The sequence below is a fragment of the Centropristis striata genome, chromosome 8 (assembly GCF_030273125.1).
Source record: "Centropristis striata isolate RG_2023a ecotype Rhode Island chromosome 8, C.striata_1.0, whole genome shotgun sequence".
In the NCBI taxonomy this organism is placed as follows: Eukaryota; Metazoa; Chordata; class Actinopteri; order Perciformes; family Serranidae; genus Centropristis; species Centropristis striata.
In genome coordinates, this window is record NC_081524.1 from 32,518,481 (window position 1) to 32,538,171 (window position 19,691).

General features: G+C 39.6%; 1 protein-coding gene across 1 annotated transcript; it reads right to left on the bottom strand.

The window, feature by feature from the left end:
• Positions 1-776: 776 nt before the first annotated feature.
• Positions 777-14,018, bottom strand: si:dkey-33i11.1 (sialoadhesin). The gene is made up of 19 exons (XM_059338364.1): positions 12,176-14,018; positions 12,001-12,066; positions 11,135-11,233; positions 10,806-10,917; positions 10,182-10,327; positions 9,985-10,105; positions 9,744-9,880; positions 8,939-9,061; positions 8,503-8,649; positions 7,576-7,681; positions 6,763-6,926; positions 6,309-6,458; positions 5,986-6,117; positions 4,780-4,861; positions 4,574-4,622; positions 4,268-4,354; positions 3,972-4,105; positions 2,275-2,400; positions 777-1,830 (listed from the first exon to the last, which is right to left on the bottom strand). Exons 2-18 carry the CDS (start codon positions 12,047-12,049, stop codon positions 2,298-2,300), a joined length of 1,941 nt encoding a protein of 646 aa, XP_059194347.1. The 5' UTR covers positions 12,050-12,066; positions 12,176-14,018; the 3' UTR covers positions 777-1,830; positions 2,275-2,297.
• Positions 14,019-19,691: the final 5,673 nt, after the last annotated feature.

Sequence of the window (19,691 nt, forward strand, 5' to 3'; positions counted from 1 at the left end):
ATAGATCTCTGTCACATCAAAACATTCATTTCATGAATTAAATTACTGGAAGTCATCAGTGGAGTGTGCAAATCTTCTGTCTGCTTTTTGTCTCAATTATTATGGCATTATGAAGTACTGACTTTTTACTTAATGTCATAACTTTAAACGCATTACCCAACGCAAATACTTCAACCACAGCTCTCCATCTAGAGAGGAAATATAACAAGTACATGATAGTGACACATTTATTGCACCACACAGGTTAGAGAGCAAGATTTCAGAAAAGTAAAGTTAATGCTTAACGGACCGGAGTGATGTTGAGTGATGTGTAATGCAAGAAAAAGGTTGAGGCTAGAATTTGTGTCATAGTATGGTTGTTCTTACTGCAAAGTTTAACCGTCGCATGTGAAGCCATGATGCCAGTCTGGATTTTTTGTAAAAAAAATGCCAAGATGTAGCAACCACAAATCCTGTCTGTGGTGAAAGATACCGAAAAGAACGTGACAACAATGAAGTAACACCTGGTTCAGTGTCATTGTGGATATAACTGTGCAATCAACTGCCCCAAATTCGTCATCACAAGTTAATCAAACAATAAATACATAAATAAGCTGATAAAATAGATTTTTGTGAGACGAACTTTGCATCATAAACAGGTCAAATAACATTTCACTTTCAGTTATAAATTGTTAAAACAGAGAGGAGAGTAAAGAATAGAGAAAGCAGGAGAAAGAACATTTTAAATCTAATACTCAAATTGTGGTGTTGATTTAAAATAATGCACATGCTGATGTTTTAGATAACATATCTTTATTATCAGTTTCATTATCAGTATTTTTTTGTTGTTAGCAATGCTTGCTAAATAACCAAGCTTTAATCACTGTCAGGAATTTTAAATCTTCAGCATCCCAAAACAGACTATTTTTAGTCACTTTTACTGAAATGAAAGAAGCTATTAAGTTAACATGGTGAATTTTTGGTTGATTTAAACGAGCATGATGCTTTTGACGAAGGAAAACAACAACAAAAAATAATAATCCAAACTCATACATTGTGGCCTTCTAATCTTTCTCATAGTTTGTGAACTATAAAAATAGCAGCATACATTCAAACTACTTTTTCTCCAGTGTAACAAACTACAACATGTCATTAAGGATTTTTGCTGACTTTGCTAACCTGACATACAAATGGAAAAGGGTGATTTAATGGAAGCAATATTAAGCTATATTAACTGAATAAATGTTGCAGCATCAGCATCAAAATCAGCCTGATCACAATTTAGAACATTGAATACAGTGTGGAAACATTTGGGTCAAATATCACATGTTGTTTATAGATGACAAATCCTTTCCTACAGGTTTCTTCCACTAATATGCCTTTGAGCATAATTTTTGTTGGAGACCAATATATTTAAATACAAATGAATATCATATTTCAGAGGACAGAGGATGCAAATCTACATTTACTTGTACTTCAGCTATTAACTAAAGAGCAACAGCAGATGAAGCCTGTACTGTGGATATGGATGCAAGCAAAGTGGCCAACGGGGTGAATGTTACTTTTTGTTTTGTAATTGTTTCTGAAGCGGTTTTTGCTTCATCAGGCAGCACACAGTAAGATGCATAGAAACAAAGAGAAAAAACATGCAACACAGTTTAGCAGCCAGACTCCCAGTCAGCACCAGGACCACATGCAGTCCTTGTGGTCTGGTGAACTATGGAGAACGACAGGCCTGAACCAGAACAGCGTAAGGCATCTTCAGAGTTCACTTAGAGTCGTTTCCTGTCCTACACTGTGAATGGGAGTAAAGTGATTGGTTCACATGTGGAGGGTTGATGTGTTGAACAGCTGAGGAAAAACATGGGAAAGGAGAGTGGAAAAAAGTAGAACTGCTTAGAATAACAAGAGAAGAAACATGTAAGTAAACAGAAAACATTTCTTTCAGCTGTTTAAATTTTCCTCCTGTCTGGTTTTGGTTGTTGCACCACTGAGACTCTTCATATTTGGTACATTATTAAAATAAACAAGTAAACTCTAAATGTTAAACTGTTCTTGTCCTTTTGTGTGGCTTTTTCTCTTTCTGGACAACCACTTGGATTATTTTGGATTATTGGATCTCTGTATTACTGTAAAACCTCATAAATTCCATACTGGGACCACACTGTATGTGACACATTCCTATGTGTATAACGTATAAGTTTATGAAGGGACCCATTTCAAGTACACAAAACTGGACATAGTATGCCTGGGAAGTTTGTAAATAATAAAAGCAAGAGCTGTAAAGTGTCATACCTGATGTGGCTTTTTTCTCTGGGTCAGTGGCGAGGTTGGTGCAGTAAAGTGTAAACAACCTTGGAGGAATCTTTCGGCTTCTTATCACCCCCCAGTGGCAGGTTGTGGACCTGCACCTGGTCCACACTGAACCAACAGCAACAACAAACAGTAACCATATGAGTTCATCTGGACATGGACTCGATCAAATCATAAAAGCAGGTCTTCATTTTGCTCCAGAACCGTTAAAATGTTTTTTAAAGTCCAAAACTGGGATGAGAAATTTATTACCCTCTCATAAACAGGAGGAAGGTGTTGGATATCATAGAGGAAAGAGAGTAAAGACAGAGCAAAAGACAAGGAGTGGACAGAGTAAGGGGACTAGAGAGAAGGTGATGACAGGAAGATAAAGAAGAAAGCAAGAGGGCCAGTGTGGTTGTAAAATAAAATGCAGGACATGAAACAGTAGATTGCTGCTGTGGTCAACAGCTCTGACAGATGGTGCAAATGACAGAGTGAAAAGTGGGAAGAAGGACACAAGGGAAGGAGACAAAGAGAGAGAAAGAAAGAGAGAGAGAGAGAGAGAGAGAGAGAGAGAGAGAGAGAAAGAAATTATAGGACTGTATGAAGAATTATAAAATAAGCCGTAGCCATGATGACAGTTTGTCATTTTGGCCATCACCATCTTATTTTTGGGAATTTACCATATTTGGACAAGACATGTAGCTAGCTCACTTCGGTAGCAAGGTGCATCTGTAATTCATTTTAACTGATTGATTAGGCTATTATTACATAGAAACAAAATAATCAACAGTCGGTGTCTTTTAGTACAACCACATGCAGAACAAGACATTTTTAGGCAATCAAAATGTTCCTATCCAGTAGTAATACAATCCCACATTCAGCAATCAAAATCAAAACACCACCATATTGGCAGGAAAGCGGGAGTATTGCTGGGCAAATAACTGCGAGCACATAGTGTCTTTGCCTGCTTTATTTATACAGAATGAGCATGATGGATAGCTGTTGTATGCCAGGATGTCAGAACAATTGGGGAAAAAAGTAAATAGGGAAAGCATTTTATCTGACCTGTGTAGAACTGAGGGTCTTTCTGTCTGTGAATTATTCACCTGTAATTAACATTTGCTAAATCTCCATCCTGACTGAAAGGTTGCTGTGCCAATGACTTGTCTACAAATTGAGTTGTCAATCACAAGGTAGCCACGCCCTAAAACATACCCTGCTTTATTATCCAATTTAAATGGTAAATGGTAAATGGGGTGCACTTATATAGCACTTTTATCCAAATCGCTTTACACTACACTCTACGCTCATTCACCCATTCACACACACATTCATACTGGTGGCCGAGGCTACCAGGGCACACTGGTGCCACCTGCCACCATTGGGAATTTATTCACAGACCGATGAACGCAGCATCGAGAGCAATTTGGGGTTCAGTATCTTGCTCAAGGATACTTCGACATGTAGCTGCCATGGTCGGGGAAGAAAGCTCTACTAACTGAGCCACAGCTAAATATTACCACAATTTACAAAATTAACATCATGCTGTATTGAAAAAGACTTTAAACTAACGATTGGGACCATGGAAAATTTTCCATGAGGTAATAAATCAAGTTAGAAGTAGGGTCATTTTCTCATAGACTTCTGTACAACTGGACAGTGGCGTCCATTAGAAAGAATGCAGGTGTGTGTACCTGGATAACTTGGAGTAGTGGACAGTGATGTAGTTGCGGGCTGGGCTGTGAGTTTCAACTTCTGTAATTGGTGGAGCATCCTTTAGAGGAACGATGGCGGGGTGGGCGCTGTCACTCAAGTCCTCTGGCTCCTCCTACACACACACACACACACACACACACACACACACACACACACACACACACACAGAATTACAAATAAACAGAGAATATTTTAAAAAATTCATATAATTTGTTATTATTGTCATTATTTTTCAGTGTTATTTAAGACTCTTATTGTGAACGGAGTTGCGTACCGGTATGTCGGACATCTTGCCCTTTCTCACTGGAAAGGTCTGTTGAGCTGACTCATAGAACACAGTGTCAGCTGTCACTGATGGACGCTGGGGTCACACACACACACACACACACACACACGCACACGCACACGCACACGCACACGCACACACACACAGAACAAGACAAAGTATAAAACTGAGGGTTGTTTTTAATAAACAGAAATCCTTTTATAACTGTCAGCCAAAGGTTAAACAAAAACTGAAGATGTTGTGTCATTATAATACTTATTAAAATAATAGTGATAATATGATAATAATATGTACCTTGTTTACTACTTCCCCTGACTCCATGTCTACTCTGTGCATGTTCTTACTGTGAAGACACAGGGACAATGTTATTTAAACCATATCCAAGTAATGACTCTTATCACAAAAGCAATGGAAAAAACAAGAAATTTGCATTTTTTTCTAATATCATGTGGAAGAGTACAGAAATAGGAGTGAGTAATTAGCAGTGTACTTCCTGTCACCTGATCATAATGGCCACTGTGAGAGTGATGAGTCCAGCAGACACCCCTACTGCTGACGCCAGGGCAATGACCTTAAGACGACCTGGCAGTGGGAGGATAATAGAGGTTATCAAAATGAATAAAAAGAAGAAGAAAAGAGGGGAAGTAAAGGGTTAACATAAGGTGAATAAAAATAGAAGTGCAACTGATCTCAAAATAGAAATGAAGAAAGTGAAGAACAGGGGGAAAGAGCTGTGCATCATCGTGCAGGCGTCTAGACTTGAGACTTGTGTTTCCAGTTCTGATTTCCAAACCTAACTCCACTTCTTCAGCTGTCTAGACACAAATAGTAGTTTTCCACAACACCTCATCACCCCTCCACTCCCCTCATAGTGAGAGGGCTTTACATGACTCACCATGACTCATAGAAAAACACTGAAAACCATGAGACAATATATAAAGAAGAATATAGAGCCTGGACCTCATGCAGTGATAGTGACAGGGAGGTTTCATCACTCATCACGTCAAACACACAGAAACCTAACCAAACATCCCTCAGAGAAACAATCTTTTTTTTGGGTCATTGTCTCAGATAATCAGAAACATAGATGTAAAAATGTGGCAGGGGCGTTTCACTAAGCTTATCAATGACACCTCATCTCTTCCATTACACTTCTTAAAGTGACAACGGCATGCACAGTGACTCAGAGCGTACACAACCACTACTGTAAATGCAGGGGAGCGTCAGGGAACAGTTGTCAGCGGAGATGAACCACTAAAGGCCTTCAGACTGAGTGTGAATGCAAGTCTGACACCTTCACAACTCATTAAATTACCACATTAAATATTCCATTGTAACGTGTTTTTTTTGTCTAAAGGTTGCTATGATATTAAAGATCTCACAGCATGGTGTACCAAATGTTGGGAGGCTATTTCCATGAAAAATCTTATACAAGAGTCTAGCATTCAACCCTGATACCAAGGAAGGTGGGATGCTGTGTAAAACATAAAAATACGCACAATATGTTTTCAGACAATGTCCCAACTTCTTTGGATCAGACTTGACACAGTTTGAGCCAAATACCAACACTGACAATGCTAACATTCTAATGATATTTGACAAATTAAAAATTGTGATGCTTTCTTTTTGTCTTGCTAAAAGCACTTAGACAGACAAGCTTAAGATAAAGAAGTGCACAAAGTTTCTGTGCACAAATCATTATGTACCTCTGACTCGTACGGTGAGGACAGGAGAGCTGTGGGCTCCAATTCGATTCCTCGCCTCACAGTAATACTGGCCGCTCTCTCTCGGGCCGACCTCTGAGAAGGTGAAGACAGGGCCGGACTTGCTGCCCCAAGCTACATGGAAAGGACAGAGAAAGCACAGAGAGGGAGAAGATCTGCTTACTGTTTTAAACCAACAGACAGTCCAGAGGCACACAGAGGATGACGCCTTACTGACTACAAACATTTAGCACAGGTTATGGAGTAAGTTGTTGATGATTTTGTAATGTTAACCTTGAGTGGAACCACATTTTTACGATGCTAACATTGTACAGAGCCCCCGTCCAGAGCTAAGCGGTGCCATGTGAAGTTGTCCACTGCTGGGTTGGCCTGACTGCTGCAGGTCAGGGTCAAAGGTCGGCCAGCATCCACCACACTGGAGGGACGAGCCAGAAGTGAGGTGTTCTTTGGAGGGTCTGGAGAGAGGAACAGAAAAATAGATGCAGACTGTTGAGGAAGGTTTTTGTAATGTAAATAATGTTCTGCAAAGAAACAAGTAGAGACTGAGAAGAGGTGTCTGGAAAGATAGGGTGAGAAAGAGAGAAAAGTTATTCATGCTAAGACAGGAGAGGTATCAGAGCCTCCAACAACACTGTCACTGAGCTGCATGTCCTCAGATAAATATCAGTATTTTTTACCAACAACAGATAAAGCCATCCCTTGTAAATATGATATCAATCCAGAACACACATATATACAAACTATGCACACACTACTTACACAGTATAGTGAGTGTAGCAACAGGGGAGGTTTGGTATCCTAACCGGTTCCATGCTGTACAGTAGTACTGACCAGCAAGGTGAGCACGCACTGAGGGGAACGTCATGTTCTGGAAGGTTCCTTTAGCCAACACCTGGTCCCCTATGATACGATACCAGGCATACCTGCATCAGGGAGGATGGTGAAAAGGATGATGATGATAATGACGAAATAAATAAAAGGACAGGCCAATTTGCAATGATATCATCTTTGATCAATGTTTAAATGGTTTTGTCCATATTGCCCAGTTTTGTTGTTGTTGTTTTTTACAACAGAAAACAAGACAGAAAAGGAACAAATGGCATAATGATAATAATAATAATAATATTGTTATAATAATAATAATAATAATAATAATAATAATAATAATACCTTTATTTGTGTAGTGCATTTCATAAACACAATGCAACTACATGTGCTTTACAGTTTGGCATTAAAAACAACAGTTTTGGGGTGCAGTAGCTACAAGCAGTTTCCTCACTTATTCTGTGGGCTACTTTACGGACATTTAAAATATCAGCATCAGAGAGAGGACCTAAGGTCTCTTGTTAGTTTATACAGAGTTAAAAAGTCAGAAATGTAAGAAGGTGCTATATCATTAAGACTGTTATATGCAAGTAAAAGGAGATGAGAATGGCAATGACAGATGCAGGAATCATGTTCATGAAAAAAGAGCAAAATACATCTATAAAGACTGAGTAAAACTGTACCATATATTCATGATGTATCGGCTGGTATTAACTGATATACCTGGAGGAGAAGAATTCATCATACCTGCTGGCTGGAGGGTAGGCGTGACTGACACAGCTCAGGTTCACATATGAGCCTTCTCTGATGTCAGCAGGAGGACTCACGAGCACACGTGTGTTCTTTGGAGAGTCTAAACAAGCAGAGAGACAGACAGGAGCAGCTACTGTCATCTTCATGTTTTTTTTTACCTAGTCTAGTCCACGCCGTTGTTGATCTCTTTAAGTAACCAACAGCTTTTCATAGAAAAAGTGCAGCTGAAGTGAAGTGCAGGCAGCACTAGTGCCTATCTGAGACAATGAGTGGCTGATGGAGTCAATCAATCAAGCAAAACTATGAGATATGACAAGATGCAGCCTGCAGACCTTTTATTTGTAGGTATGAACAGTTGCAATGTAAGTAAGACCAGAGTCAAGAAAAGCACAATAGAATATTATCAACTGTCAAAAATTAATTATCATGACAAAGAACAGCAGCAAATCCTTACAGCTGAGCAGGTGGAGCCAGTGAATTTTTGACATTTTTGCTTGAAAACTGCATTATAATATAATTCCAGATTAATTTTTGTCAGAGGACTAATATATTAAGTGACAACATTGCATTTTGATGCATATTGATAGAGACAAAAGTAAAATTATCCAAAATTTGAGGTTTGAGTTTGTATCACTTCCTACTTTCCATACAACCTGATCTTGACATTATGATCAGAGTTTAAAAAGACAGAGTTGATGCCTCATCAGTTTAACCCAGACTAACCTCTGACTGATTTACACAACAGGGCCTAAGATAGAAACATACAACCAGGCACCAGTGTGAGGTTACAAAGGTTTGTTGATCTCAAAATGTTAAAAACCCTGATCTCAGCATGAAGCTTTGATCCTGAACTGCAGAGTGTTTGAAGTGGGGCAAAGACATCCTGACTGTGATAACAATGCAAACAGCCAGCAAACTTACAGGTGACATTGAGTAGAAGCGGTTTGGAGCGGTCTGTTCCCAGTGAGTTACGTGCGACACAGAAGTACTCTCCTCTGTCTGTGTATTTGAGGTGGGACAGGCGGAGCTGAGGCCTAAAACTGTCCGGGATGCTGCCGCTCTCCTTGTCTGGAGAGCAGATAAAGACACACATGCAGATTAGTGCGCACATTCATTCACATTATGAAGATTTGAAGGCTGTGAGATATAATGTTTTTTCTTCAAAAGGTTCAGAAAACTTCTAACTGTCCAGGAAAACCCCAAAACTGCTTCAACAAATCCCTTCTCTCGTCCAACATCAGGGCAAAATTCACATTACAGCACATCATCAACCAGTAAGCTCATATCAACGACACAGGCAATGAATGTGTACACCGAGCAGTGTGTATGAGTGAAAACACCATGGGCTGCCCTGTACCTTTGAACCATGCAAAGCTCTCTACAGGTGGAGCTGCATCACTACTGCAGGTGAGAGTGACCGACGCTCCTTCTGATACCTCCCCAACTGGGAACACTGATATGGAGGTGGAGCGGGGATCGTCTGGAGGGGAAGAGAGAACAGAAGAATGTGAGGAAGAAATTGGGACAAAGAGTACAAGTTAAATTAAGCATTTTTTTTTAAGACGTCTATTTATTTTACTTGTGAGGCAAAAATCTCTAGTGGCCACAGTATTTACAAGGCGATGTAGTAACAATTAAACACATAAGAGCAATACTTGTATCAAACTTCTTTCAAGTATACCCTCTGGAAGCATGTTAACCCTTTATCAGGCAAAGAACTATATTTGGTAACTTCAGGTAATATTTCGAGAAAAAAGTTGCAAATTTACTAGATTAAAGTGGCAAATCTACAAGAAAAAAAATCTCAGATTTAAGAGATTTAAGGTGGCAAATCTGCGTGAAAAAAGTCACAGATTTACAAAAAGAAAGTGTGAAAAAAGCAACTTTTTTCTCAGATTTACCACTATAAATCTCATTAATCGCCACATTTTTTACTCATAGATTTGCCACTTTAATCTCGTAAACTTTTTTCTCAAAATATTATTTTCATATGTTTTTTTTTTTCACATTCCGACAGTATTTAATATCCTCAAATATTCTCTAGGGTTGAAATTTGGAATTTGCAAGTATTTCAATGAGTGCCCTATTAAGGGTTAAGATACAAGCAGCTATAATAAAATCTGTCTGTTTTGGTTTTGGTTGGCTTGATTGAGACTACTCACGCCCCAGAGCAAGTGAGAGGGATGGGGACTGTACGTTCTGTGGTGGGATTGGTCGACAGGTGTACGCTCCAACATGCTGCTGGTCAAAACGGTTGATAATCATCCATTTCTCAAAAGAACCCAGATTTAGTCCACTCCTGTGTGCAGAGCATTGCATCATATTTACAGTGTTAATCATACAATATATGGTCTGAACGACCTCTGGGGGATGGATAATACTCTCACATGTACAATAACACACCTGTACAGTGCAAGGCTTCTTCCTGGAGCAGCACATCCTCTGGCCTGGCAGCCGACAAACACAGTCTCTCCGAAGCCAAACATGTTGGAGGGTCTCGCTGGATGCACATTGACCTGGAGGTCTAAAATACACATTTACATAAGCACATAAACACTGGCTGGATGAGTTGGGAGCAGCTTTTGTTCATAGGAACCTACCTGTAACATCAAGTGTGATGGTGGTCGGGGAGGTCCATCTCCCCAGTGGTTGGTCTGTCTCAAACCGGAAGTGGTACTGGCCAGCATCACTCAGCTTCACAACCCGAATCTGAACTGAACAGCTGGAGTAGCTGCCCCCGATGTAGCTGGAACCCACATTTAATTTGCCATACATTTAATTACTCAGTTAATGTAATGTATATAATGTAATGTATATGCATGTAGATGGTACAGGAGAGGCAAAAGCCTTGGGGCTTCAGCCTATTCCTTTTTCGGTTGCTGTCTGATGGATTCTTTAGTAAAAACATGATTTTATTTTGTTGTCTTTGTTTTTTTGTTGTTTTTTGTTGTTTTTTGTAACCAAAATAAAGCATTTATTCATTCATTCAACTGTGGAACACTTTGCCTGCACCCTTATGGTCCGCAGTGTCTGTGGATTCTTTTAAATGTCAACTTAAGACATATCTGTTTAGACAGTGTTTGCATGTTATTTTTATGCCCTTGTAAAGCACTTTGTGTTTTTTTTTCCTGTGCAAAGCGCTTTATAAATAAATTTAATTAATTACATTAATGTTATATGCCATTTAGCTTTAGAAAAAAGCAATAATTGTATGTTTCTCCTACCGGGTACGTCCGCGGTATGACAAGCTGATCTCGTTGGGGTCAGTGTGGTGAGCGAACTCCCTGCGACCTTCTGCAGACACACGGAACCACATGACCCGCTTCACAGTGTGACCTGTGAAGTCAAAGAAACACACAAAAATCATGAAGGAGAAAATAGGCACAAAATATAACAAGGCTTTAAGTTTCTGAGCTCACCTTAGTTGCTTGAACGCATGCAGCATCCAGATCATTTTATGGCATTATTAATCATTATAGGTATTTGAAAATAAAAACATAAAAACATGAAAAGGCGAAACTGAACAAAGAAGGTTTGTGGATGGATTTGATACCTGATGGGTAGTCATAACGGCAGGGCAGAGTGACAGTTGTTCCTGCCCACACACAGATCTCCCTCCTGGAAAATGACACGCTCCACCTGCTCTGGATACCTGCAGGACAATTAAATGTCACAAAAATGCAAAATCACAAGCAACAAGAATCGAAAATGCTACAAATACATACACACATGCACAGTAAAAACATATGCAGAGCACCCTACACAGCGTTTCACTCTTTTCTCATGTTTTAATGAAGGACCAGTTCAGGGTTCCCAACAAATAAGTATACTGGCAGTCACATCCACAAAAAAAAAATGCTTGCCATATAAAATAAGCTACCAAAGTTTAGGGAATACATATTGGAAGACTAAAAGAAGTGTAAATTTCAACTGCCAACAAGTAAAAGTTTTCCTTCAGCGTGTCTCCTTAGAGAAAGACTTGTCAAACCACAGCAGTGATCGGCTCAGAGTGTGACACATAAAATTGAAGCAGTGAAAATGAGCCTTGATGTGCAGCGTGGTGTCATCCTGTGCTGCTAACTGCCTGCCTGGCTGACTACCTTGCACAAAAGGCAATCAATACTTATAAATAACTTGAGCGTAAAGGCAAGGGCACCTGGCTGCAGGTCCTTATGTGCATAATGGATCCTATAAGTCAGTCATTCATTTTTCAACTGTTGTTGCCTGCTTTAAAGCATGTGTGACACATTTATGATACATCTGGAAAACAATACAAATAATTAACAATTAAGCAGTTCATCTTTGCATCCCCTGATTAATTCCCTAAAGTAATAAGAATATAGTTATTAAAACCTAATTTTTACACCTCATGATGAAATAAGGCATCATTTCTGATGTATTTTTGTGTTTTTCTCTCACCTGGTAAAGCTGTAAGGATGGTGCCCAGAACTAACGCACCTGCCAACATCTCCGCTGACACGAGCTCTGTAATGTCATCGGAGAAGGAGAAAAGCACAGAGAGACAGAGAGGTGAACAAAATATATATCAAGAAAAAAACAACAACATCCAGATGATTAAATGTGAAGCACTCACCCCTTAAAGTATCTTCATTCACCTCAGTCAGTCAGACAAAAGAGGGTTTGAGCAACGTGTGCGACCCGGACAGTGATGGAGGTGAGTTTTTAGAGCGAGGAGAGTTGCATGGTGTGGTAGGAGATGGAGATGGGAGGAGGAGTGGTAGGGGCAGAAGGAGGAGGATGAGGAGGAGGAAGTAACTTCACCTTCCTATATTCTATCATTTAAGCTATCGACTGTTTCTATTTGCTCCTTCTTCCTCTGAAACTGCTCTATTTAAAAGGTCAATGGCGTGATGTCTTGTGAAAATGTGACATCCTTGTGATCATGTCACTTTCACAATTGTCTCTTTTAGCTGAATGTCACTAACAGACTTTCATTACTGGTGTTTTTGGAGGTTTACAGGCTGATGCTATGCAGCCAGTGCATTCATTTACAACAGTAAAGAGATAGTTTCCTTTAACAGGAACAAACGGACCCCCGGCAGCCAATCTGAATCAAGTATTCACCCAGATTTGACCCATTGTTCATACAGAAATATTGCTGATTTCAGCTTTAACCAAATATTCATCCTAGGTAGACATGAAGAATATTCAATAGTCAAAATGTGTTAGTCTTCATTCTACTCTGAAGCTGTCACAATATTGGATCAAACTTGACCATCATGATTGACTGATTGTTAGAAAGACAAACATGTATGGTTCATTTGTAAAATGAATTCAGGCCTGTTGGCATACATTAACATACATAAGTCAGGCAGACATAGACTCAGCAGCCCAGATGTCCTCTCATCCACTGCTCTAATTGAGAATTGCTGGCACAGAAAGCTACCCACAACCAGACGTGGGGAGGTTCGAGACCTCTCAGTCAACTGTGTCCACTTAGCCTGATGAGTCTAAATGACTTTAACATCCTACCCTGCCACAACTTGGCCAATAGATGTCAGTTTAGCGTCACGACTCGGCCAATTGGCTACTTAGCCCAGCTCTGACCCAGGAGTAATGATGATGTACAGTTTAACTTTTCAGTCAATCTCCATTCACAGGCATCCAAGTCAGGGAGGGAAGGAGGAGTCAACTTAAAGGTTTCAGGGATGATATCTTGATCTACATCTGGAAATGAACGCTGACGTTTTACTTATTAGCCGACTGATCAAAGATGATGGAGCTGGGGGGAACATGGATGTATATCTGATTTATATCCTGCTAGAGTAAAGGATCCCCAGGACTTGTTGATTTTCTCATAAGAACAACAAGCAAATGTGTGGCCTTTAAGGACAGTTAAGCCCCGAATCAAAAATACATATTTATATTATATATCTGTAGTGCTATTTATCAGTCTAGATTTTTTCGGTATGAGTTGATGAGTGTAAAAGATATCTGCCATAGAGATGTCTGCCTTCTCTCCAACCTAATGGAACTAAATGGCACTTGGCTTGTGGTGCTCAAAGTGGGGAAAAAAACCCTTTGAAAACCAACAGCTTTCTAGAAATCTTTACCCTGATATTACAGATAATCAGACCTTGTTGTTTTATATAGGAGCAATTTCCTTTCTATTAAACTACATCCACAAATTGTATTACTGCGCAGAAGGAAGCATGCATCTACTCGTGGACCCGAGATTCTTGATTGAGACAGCGTGAGATGTCCCCGACCAAGAATTTTCATAGTTGAATCTCAGTGGTCAAGTCTTGCCCATAGTCTACTGGCTGTCAAATCTTTAAGTTTTGTGTGTGTGTGTGTTTGTATGTAGGTTGTCTGTAGAACTGAGACGGAGCAAAGGAGCAGACAAACGTCACTGGTGGTTTTCAGGGTTGTAAATAAAACTTCTGGGCCTATTTCAACTCCCTTGAATATAGAATTCCACAGAGAGAGAGAGAGAGAGAGAGAGAGAGAGAGAGAGAGAGAGAGAGAGAGAGAGACACCATTTTTGACCATGAGCTTTTTCTATGTGCTTCCCGCTGCTGATTTTAACAGAGAATCGTTCATTTGCTTGCTACGTTCTTGTACATTCTCTAATGGAATTAACAGTTTCAACCACATTTTAAACACAGCGATGATTCGACTGTGAGTGCGGCCGTCCTATCAGGCTCCTGATCGAATTGTCAAATATTCATTGAATGTCAAACATTCATAGTGTCCTCCTTGGCTGAGCTGCTACGTTACCTAGCTCTGTAGATACACAGGGGGTAGTTAGTAAATATTTTCCTACATGAAACATGATTTTTGGAAAAAAGAAATCACTGTTGACTTTTTCAGATCTATCTTTTGGGGCTTTCAGGACCACAAGCCAAGTGCCATTTATTTTCTTTTTATTTTAGTGAAGATGGACATCTCTCGGGCCGGTATCTCTGACATAAACAACATAAACACTACAGGTAAAGGGACAAATATTTTTTTTTTGGGGTGATCCGTCCTGAGTATTGAGTATTAAATTTATAGTTAAGACTCAATGCGGGTCCTAAAAAGATGTTAAAATTATGTTTTGGGCTTTTTCGAGTCGATGGTATATAAGAACAAGGGGGAGAAAAGGGATATAACATACAAAAAAGGTCTTTGGCTGGAATTGAAACCATGGATTTTGCGGTGATGTGGTATTAGATCCATTAGGCAACCAGAACGCCTCCTAAAAAAATAAAATTTTGTTCAAGAGGCCTGCATTATGTTTAGTGGGGAATTTGAACTTGACTTTAAACAGCCATCCTAATAAGGAACAGAACTTCTCTGGTTGGGAAAGTTACCTTCAAATATATAATCAAAATCCTCAGGATATAAAGTTAAATGAACAATATATTCCAGTTCACAGATCGCTAGTTTGGATTATGAGTTGGGACCTGAAATGAGTCGCAGGCCCTCCTCTAGTGGGTCCCCACATGACAGGAAAAGTTTGTATGATTTAATGATCCTGGATCCCAGGAAGAAAAAAAAAAGTCATTTTTAGTTCCTGGCTGAAAAGTTTTAAGAACCTTCCCCCTCCAAATACTGTCTGTATTATGTTGAGTTAGAAGAGTGGTGGGCTTTGAGCTTAACCTGTAACCACAGAATGACTTCAAAAGGATCACGGCACACTAATAGGTCAAAGCCTGATGTAATCTTAATCGAAAGCAGAGCGGACTAAACGAATGAAGAGAAACAGATGGATGGAGCTAGATTAAGTGTGACTGACCACAAACAGAGAGAGAAAGAGGGTGAGAGAGGGAGGAATGAGAAAGCTTGAAGGGGAAGGTAGGAGAAGGGGGGAAGCAAAAAACAAGATGAGGTACAGTTGTTAAGGTTGGCGAGAAAGAAAAGAGATGAAGCAAAAGAAGCAGAGGAAGTTGAGAGGAAAGGAGGAAGAAAGAAGAAAAGTAGGGAGAAAGTTTAAAAGGGTGTTGGGTTTGTCAGAGGAGAGAGGAAGAGGAAGAGAAATGGAAAGAAAGTGTGAGCGGGAGCAATAGACAAATGCATGACAGCGTATCCAACCCTTACGGTAGGGAAGGTATCCATCCACTGACCGCAGCCTCCAGGCCAGATGAAGTGTGACCGTCTGGTGGTCAGACTGGACCTGAAGATTTTCCGCTGTTGCAAAACACTTCCTGCCTGCTGTTTTCATGTAATGTGACCGCTCACAGTTTGCTCCCCTGCCATACTTTAAGTTGTACAATATGTTATTTCTATGTTATTCCTTATGCCCACAGATTAGACTCTTGGCTCTGCGGCCCTGCAGCCTTGGACGGACTCCATATAAGCAAATAATGATTCGACTGTCCAACATGTGTTAGTCTTCAAATTGAGTGGTGCTCTCCACGGGGGAAGTCTGGGCAAGAATGACGATGATCAGAGCTACAATCATATCTGACAAGGTGATATGTTGTTCCTGTGCTGTCTTTTAGGAGCTCCACATGATGACTTGATGAGCAGGATGTTTGCCAAGAGAATCATCGAACCAACAGGGAATTAACTAAAAGAAATAAAAAGAAAAAGAGAGAGAAAAAAGGGGGTTCATCTTTGTTAAACTGATATACCGTATCAATAAAACACATAGTATGTAGCCATTTAGACACTTGACTTTCATAAATAAGCCAAACCAAACACTTGATGAATTTTTAAAACTCTTAAATCTTTGAAACTTATTTGAGCTCTATTAAATTTACCCTGGTTTTGCTCATTCCTGTCCCATTCACAAACTCTGGTGCAGTGTCGGATTTCTGCTCCTTGTCTGCCAGAGACCTGTCTGTGGCTGCTGTGGTATTCCACGCTGAATGAGTCATGTCTGGTGGTTATTATGGGCAGGCGTTTGGCTCCCCCCGTCTCTCACCCCGTCTAGTGGCAGCAGACAAAATTACATCTTTTTTTGAGCCCCGTCCAACAGAGCTGACTAGGATCAGGTTCTCAGTTAACCAGGCGAGATGAGTTAAGGAAACATTTTTGGTTGGTGATGTAAGAAGACATTGACATTTTAACCTAATGTTAGGTTGATTAATGCCACTTTCTTGTTTTAAAACTGAAGTTAATGAGAATGATGAAGAAGATACCTGATTATGGAGGTGTGAAGCCCAAAACAAAAGAAGCACTAAACCTTTATCTCTAAACACATAAGGAGAATTCAAAGTCAAATCAGCTTTTTAAAACTGAAAACTCTAAACCAATAATAATTGAGGTGTTTGGTGGTCAGAGACTAACAGGTATACTGTATGTTAGTACAGATAATCATTCAGCCAGTTGCCTTGGAGGTGGGGCTGTTTTTCATTGTGTTGATTTGAATTCTTACGATGAGTTCCTCTTTTATTAAATGTATGTACAGCACCTTTACCTGAGCTGGTCAGATAAAGATGAATTATCACTGAGTGGGCTAATAACTGCTGATAAAGTAGCCTACTATGTTCCTATTTGACCAGAATACATGGTGAGAATCGTTGCTTTTCATTTTGCAAAACACAATATGTATAGCCAAACTAGTTTAGCAAAAGGCATCTTAATCCATCCATCCAGTCATTAATCACTAATAATTATGACATTTTGAAGATTAACTGCACAATGTAGTGGCTAAAGAATAATGACACTAACTTATTAATTGCCTAAAAGCCTCACTTTCACTGTGCAGTTCTGACTGCCACCTGAAAATGAAGGCTCAATTTAAGGCACAAGAAGAGGATTGTGTTTGAGTTGCGCCTATACTTATGAAGGTATTACAAAACTAACATGGAGTCTCAAGCAAGTTAAAAAGTTGTCAGTTTCCACTTTTAACAAACAAGATAACTTAATAGTAAGTGAGCTTTAGAGGTTCTAGGAGATGGACACTGTTACTTTTTGCAGAGAGCTAGCGTTCCTGTCTGTTTTACGTCTCTATGCTAAGCTAACTGGCTGCTGGTGGGAGCATCACATTTACAGCACAGATAGGAGAGTGGAATCAATCTTCTCATCTGACTCTCTGCAATAAAGTTATCTCTTCCTTTGATAATAATTTACAATGACATTATCTCCTACTTAAACCACACCAAGACGCCACAACACTGGCAGTAAACATTCAAAAATGTTCTCATTTTTATCATCCAGTTTAAAAAAAAAAAGAAGCTAAATCATCAATCAATCATTTCAACATCTTCCCTGGTGTGTGTCTTGAGCAGTCGTAGGCGACTTTAAGAAAAATCTCCAAAAAAATGTCATCAGGAAGGATTATTACAAGAGCAGCTACGCACAAATAAAACTGTCTGTCACTGTGTAGCTGCTGAGGAGCAGTTAACACTCATTGTTTTAAGCTTCATAGACAGTCGTTGGTGTGAAAGAGTGATGTGAAAGAAGGTTCAAAAAGCTGTTATCACCTGTTTATTTCCATTTATTTAATGTGGGTGGGCCCAGTTTACCATGTTCATAATGTCGTAGATTCTGTTTGTAATTATTAGCCAAACATAGAGACCCAAAACTAAAACCAGAGTAAAAGAAGAGCACACCTTGTTCACCTCTGCAGCCCACATGTTCCCAGCTGGGAATCTAGATGTTCAGTGGCCAAACGACTCTCTGTCCTTCTGTCTGTCTGTATGTCTCTCTGTACTTCTTGTGTTCCCCAATATGAGTAAAAGCCATTTCCTGGTTGAGACTGAGAGAGAACATGTGTGTTTTCTGTATGTGTATGACAGAAAGTGTGTGGGAGTCTGTGTGTGTGCCTGTGATGGTTTTACCATGTGCAGAGTCCCTGAATGGGACTGAATGAAGTCGGATGTGAGGAAACCTGTCAGGTCTGGGCTACTGTCGGAAACCCTCCTTCTATTACCTCCTCCTCCCCCTCCTCTTCCTCTTCATCATCCCACTTTTACATTTGAAGATTTCACAAAACATCCAGATTATATATATTACAGCCAAGCTAGAGTTTTACATGGAAAGTCTCTTTTGTCTAATGTTAAAAACTATTTTTTTTAAATGTGTAGATGCCAGTGTTTCTACACATTACTTATAGCTAGTGAGTAAAATGTGATGAACAGCATTTTTGTAGTTACCAAATGGCTTTTTCTGTATTTACATTCTTTATTTGATACAAAAATGGCCCAAAACACCCACTAACTGCTCCAGGAACAATTCTTTTGGGTTTTATTTGGTGCCAAGTTTATTTTCTGGAAAATGCTGTCTATGTTAGACATTAAAAACATTATCACCACCACAAAATGGATTCTCAAGACAAACAATTAATTAGCTGACTTACATTGAAAATCACTGTTTGTTTTGTAGCTTTGGGGACTAATGAATATGCATCACAAGTATGAACAATTTTCAACTGTATACAGTAGAATGCCTGAGAGAATCACAACTTTGGGGAACTTAATATGTTCCATTTTTGTTGAGATTGTGTCAAAGAAGAGAAGCCTCAGGTCTCTGGTAAATATTTATTTATCTTCGATGCCAAAAAATCAACTTTTGACTTGGCTGTTTAATATTTTGGAAAATATATAGTTTCATAATGCCCCTCTTACTGCCAAGCCTTGTCCACACATACATGTATAATTTGGTTTGATTTGGTTTTTAAAAAAATCTCCCATTTGCCAATACAAGAAGTTGGCCAATAGGAAGTTTGAAAAAGCTATTACCGAAAGGCTACCTGACTGCAATATGAATACATTATTATACATTAATACATCCATGGACTGCAATGGTGCACTGAAGGCTGTTTTAAGGCCATAAATCAACACCAAATGTTTGATGAATATGTTTTGTGTCTTGTCCTATCTGCCTGCTAACGGTGGGAGAGAAAGAGAGCCACTGCGCTGCTAGGAGCCGCTAACTGAGATTACTGAGCAACAAGTTGCCAAAAGGGTCTGTTAAGCCCAGGGGATATTCATAAAACATTCAGGGCTGCTGTGCCACCTTGCACCCTACACTTTACAAAGGAAAAACTCTGTATTGTCGTTTCTACAAGACAACACTGTAAAAAGAGTTCTTCACGCTGGCCAGTGTTTTTCTTAAAATACATTTCCAGTGACCTGAAACAGTGTGTAGAAAGGCCAAAATGCACAGAAAAAGCAACATTTTTATAAATACCCACGTTCGTGTGGAAAAGGCCCCAG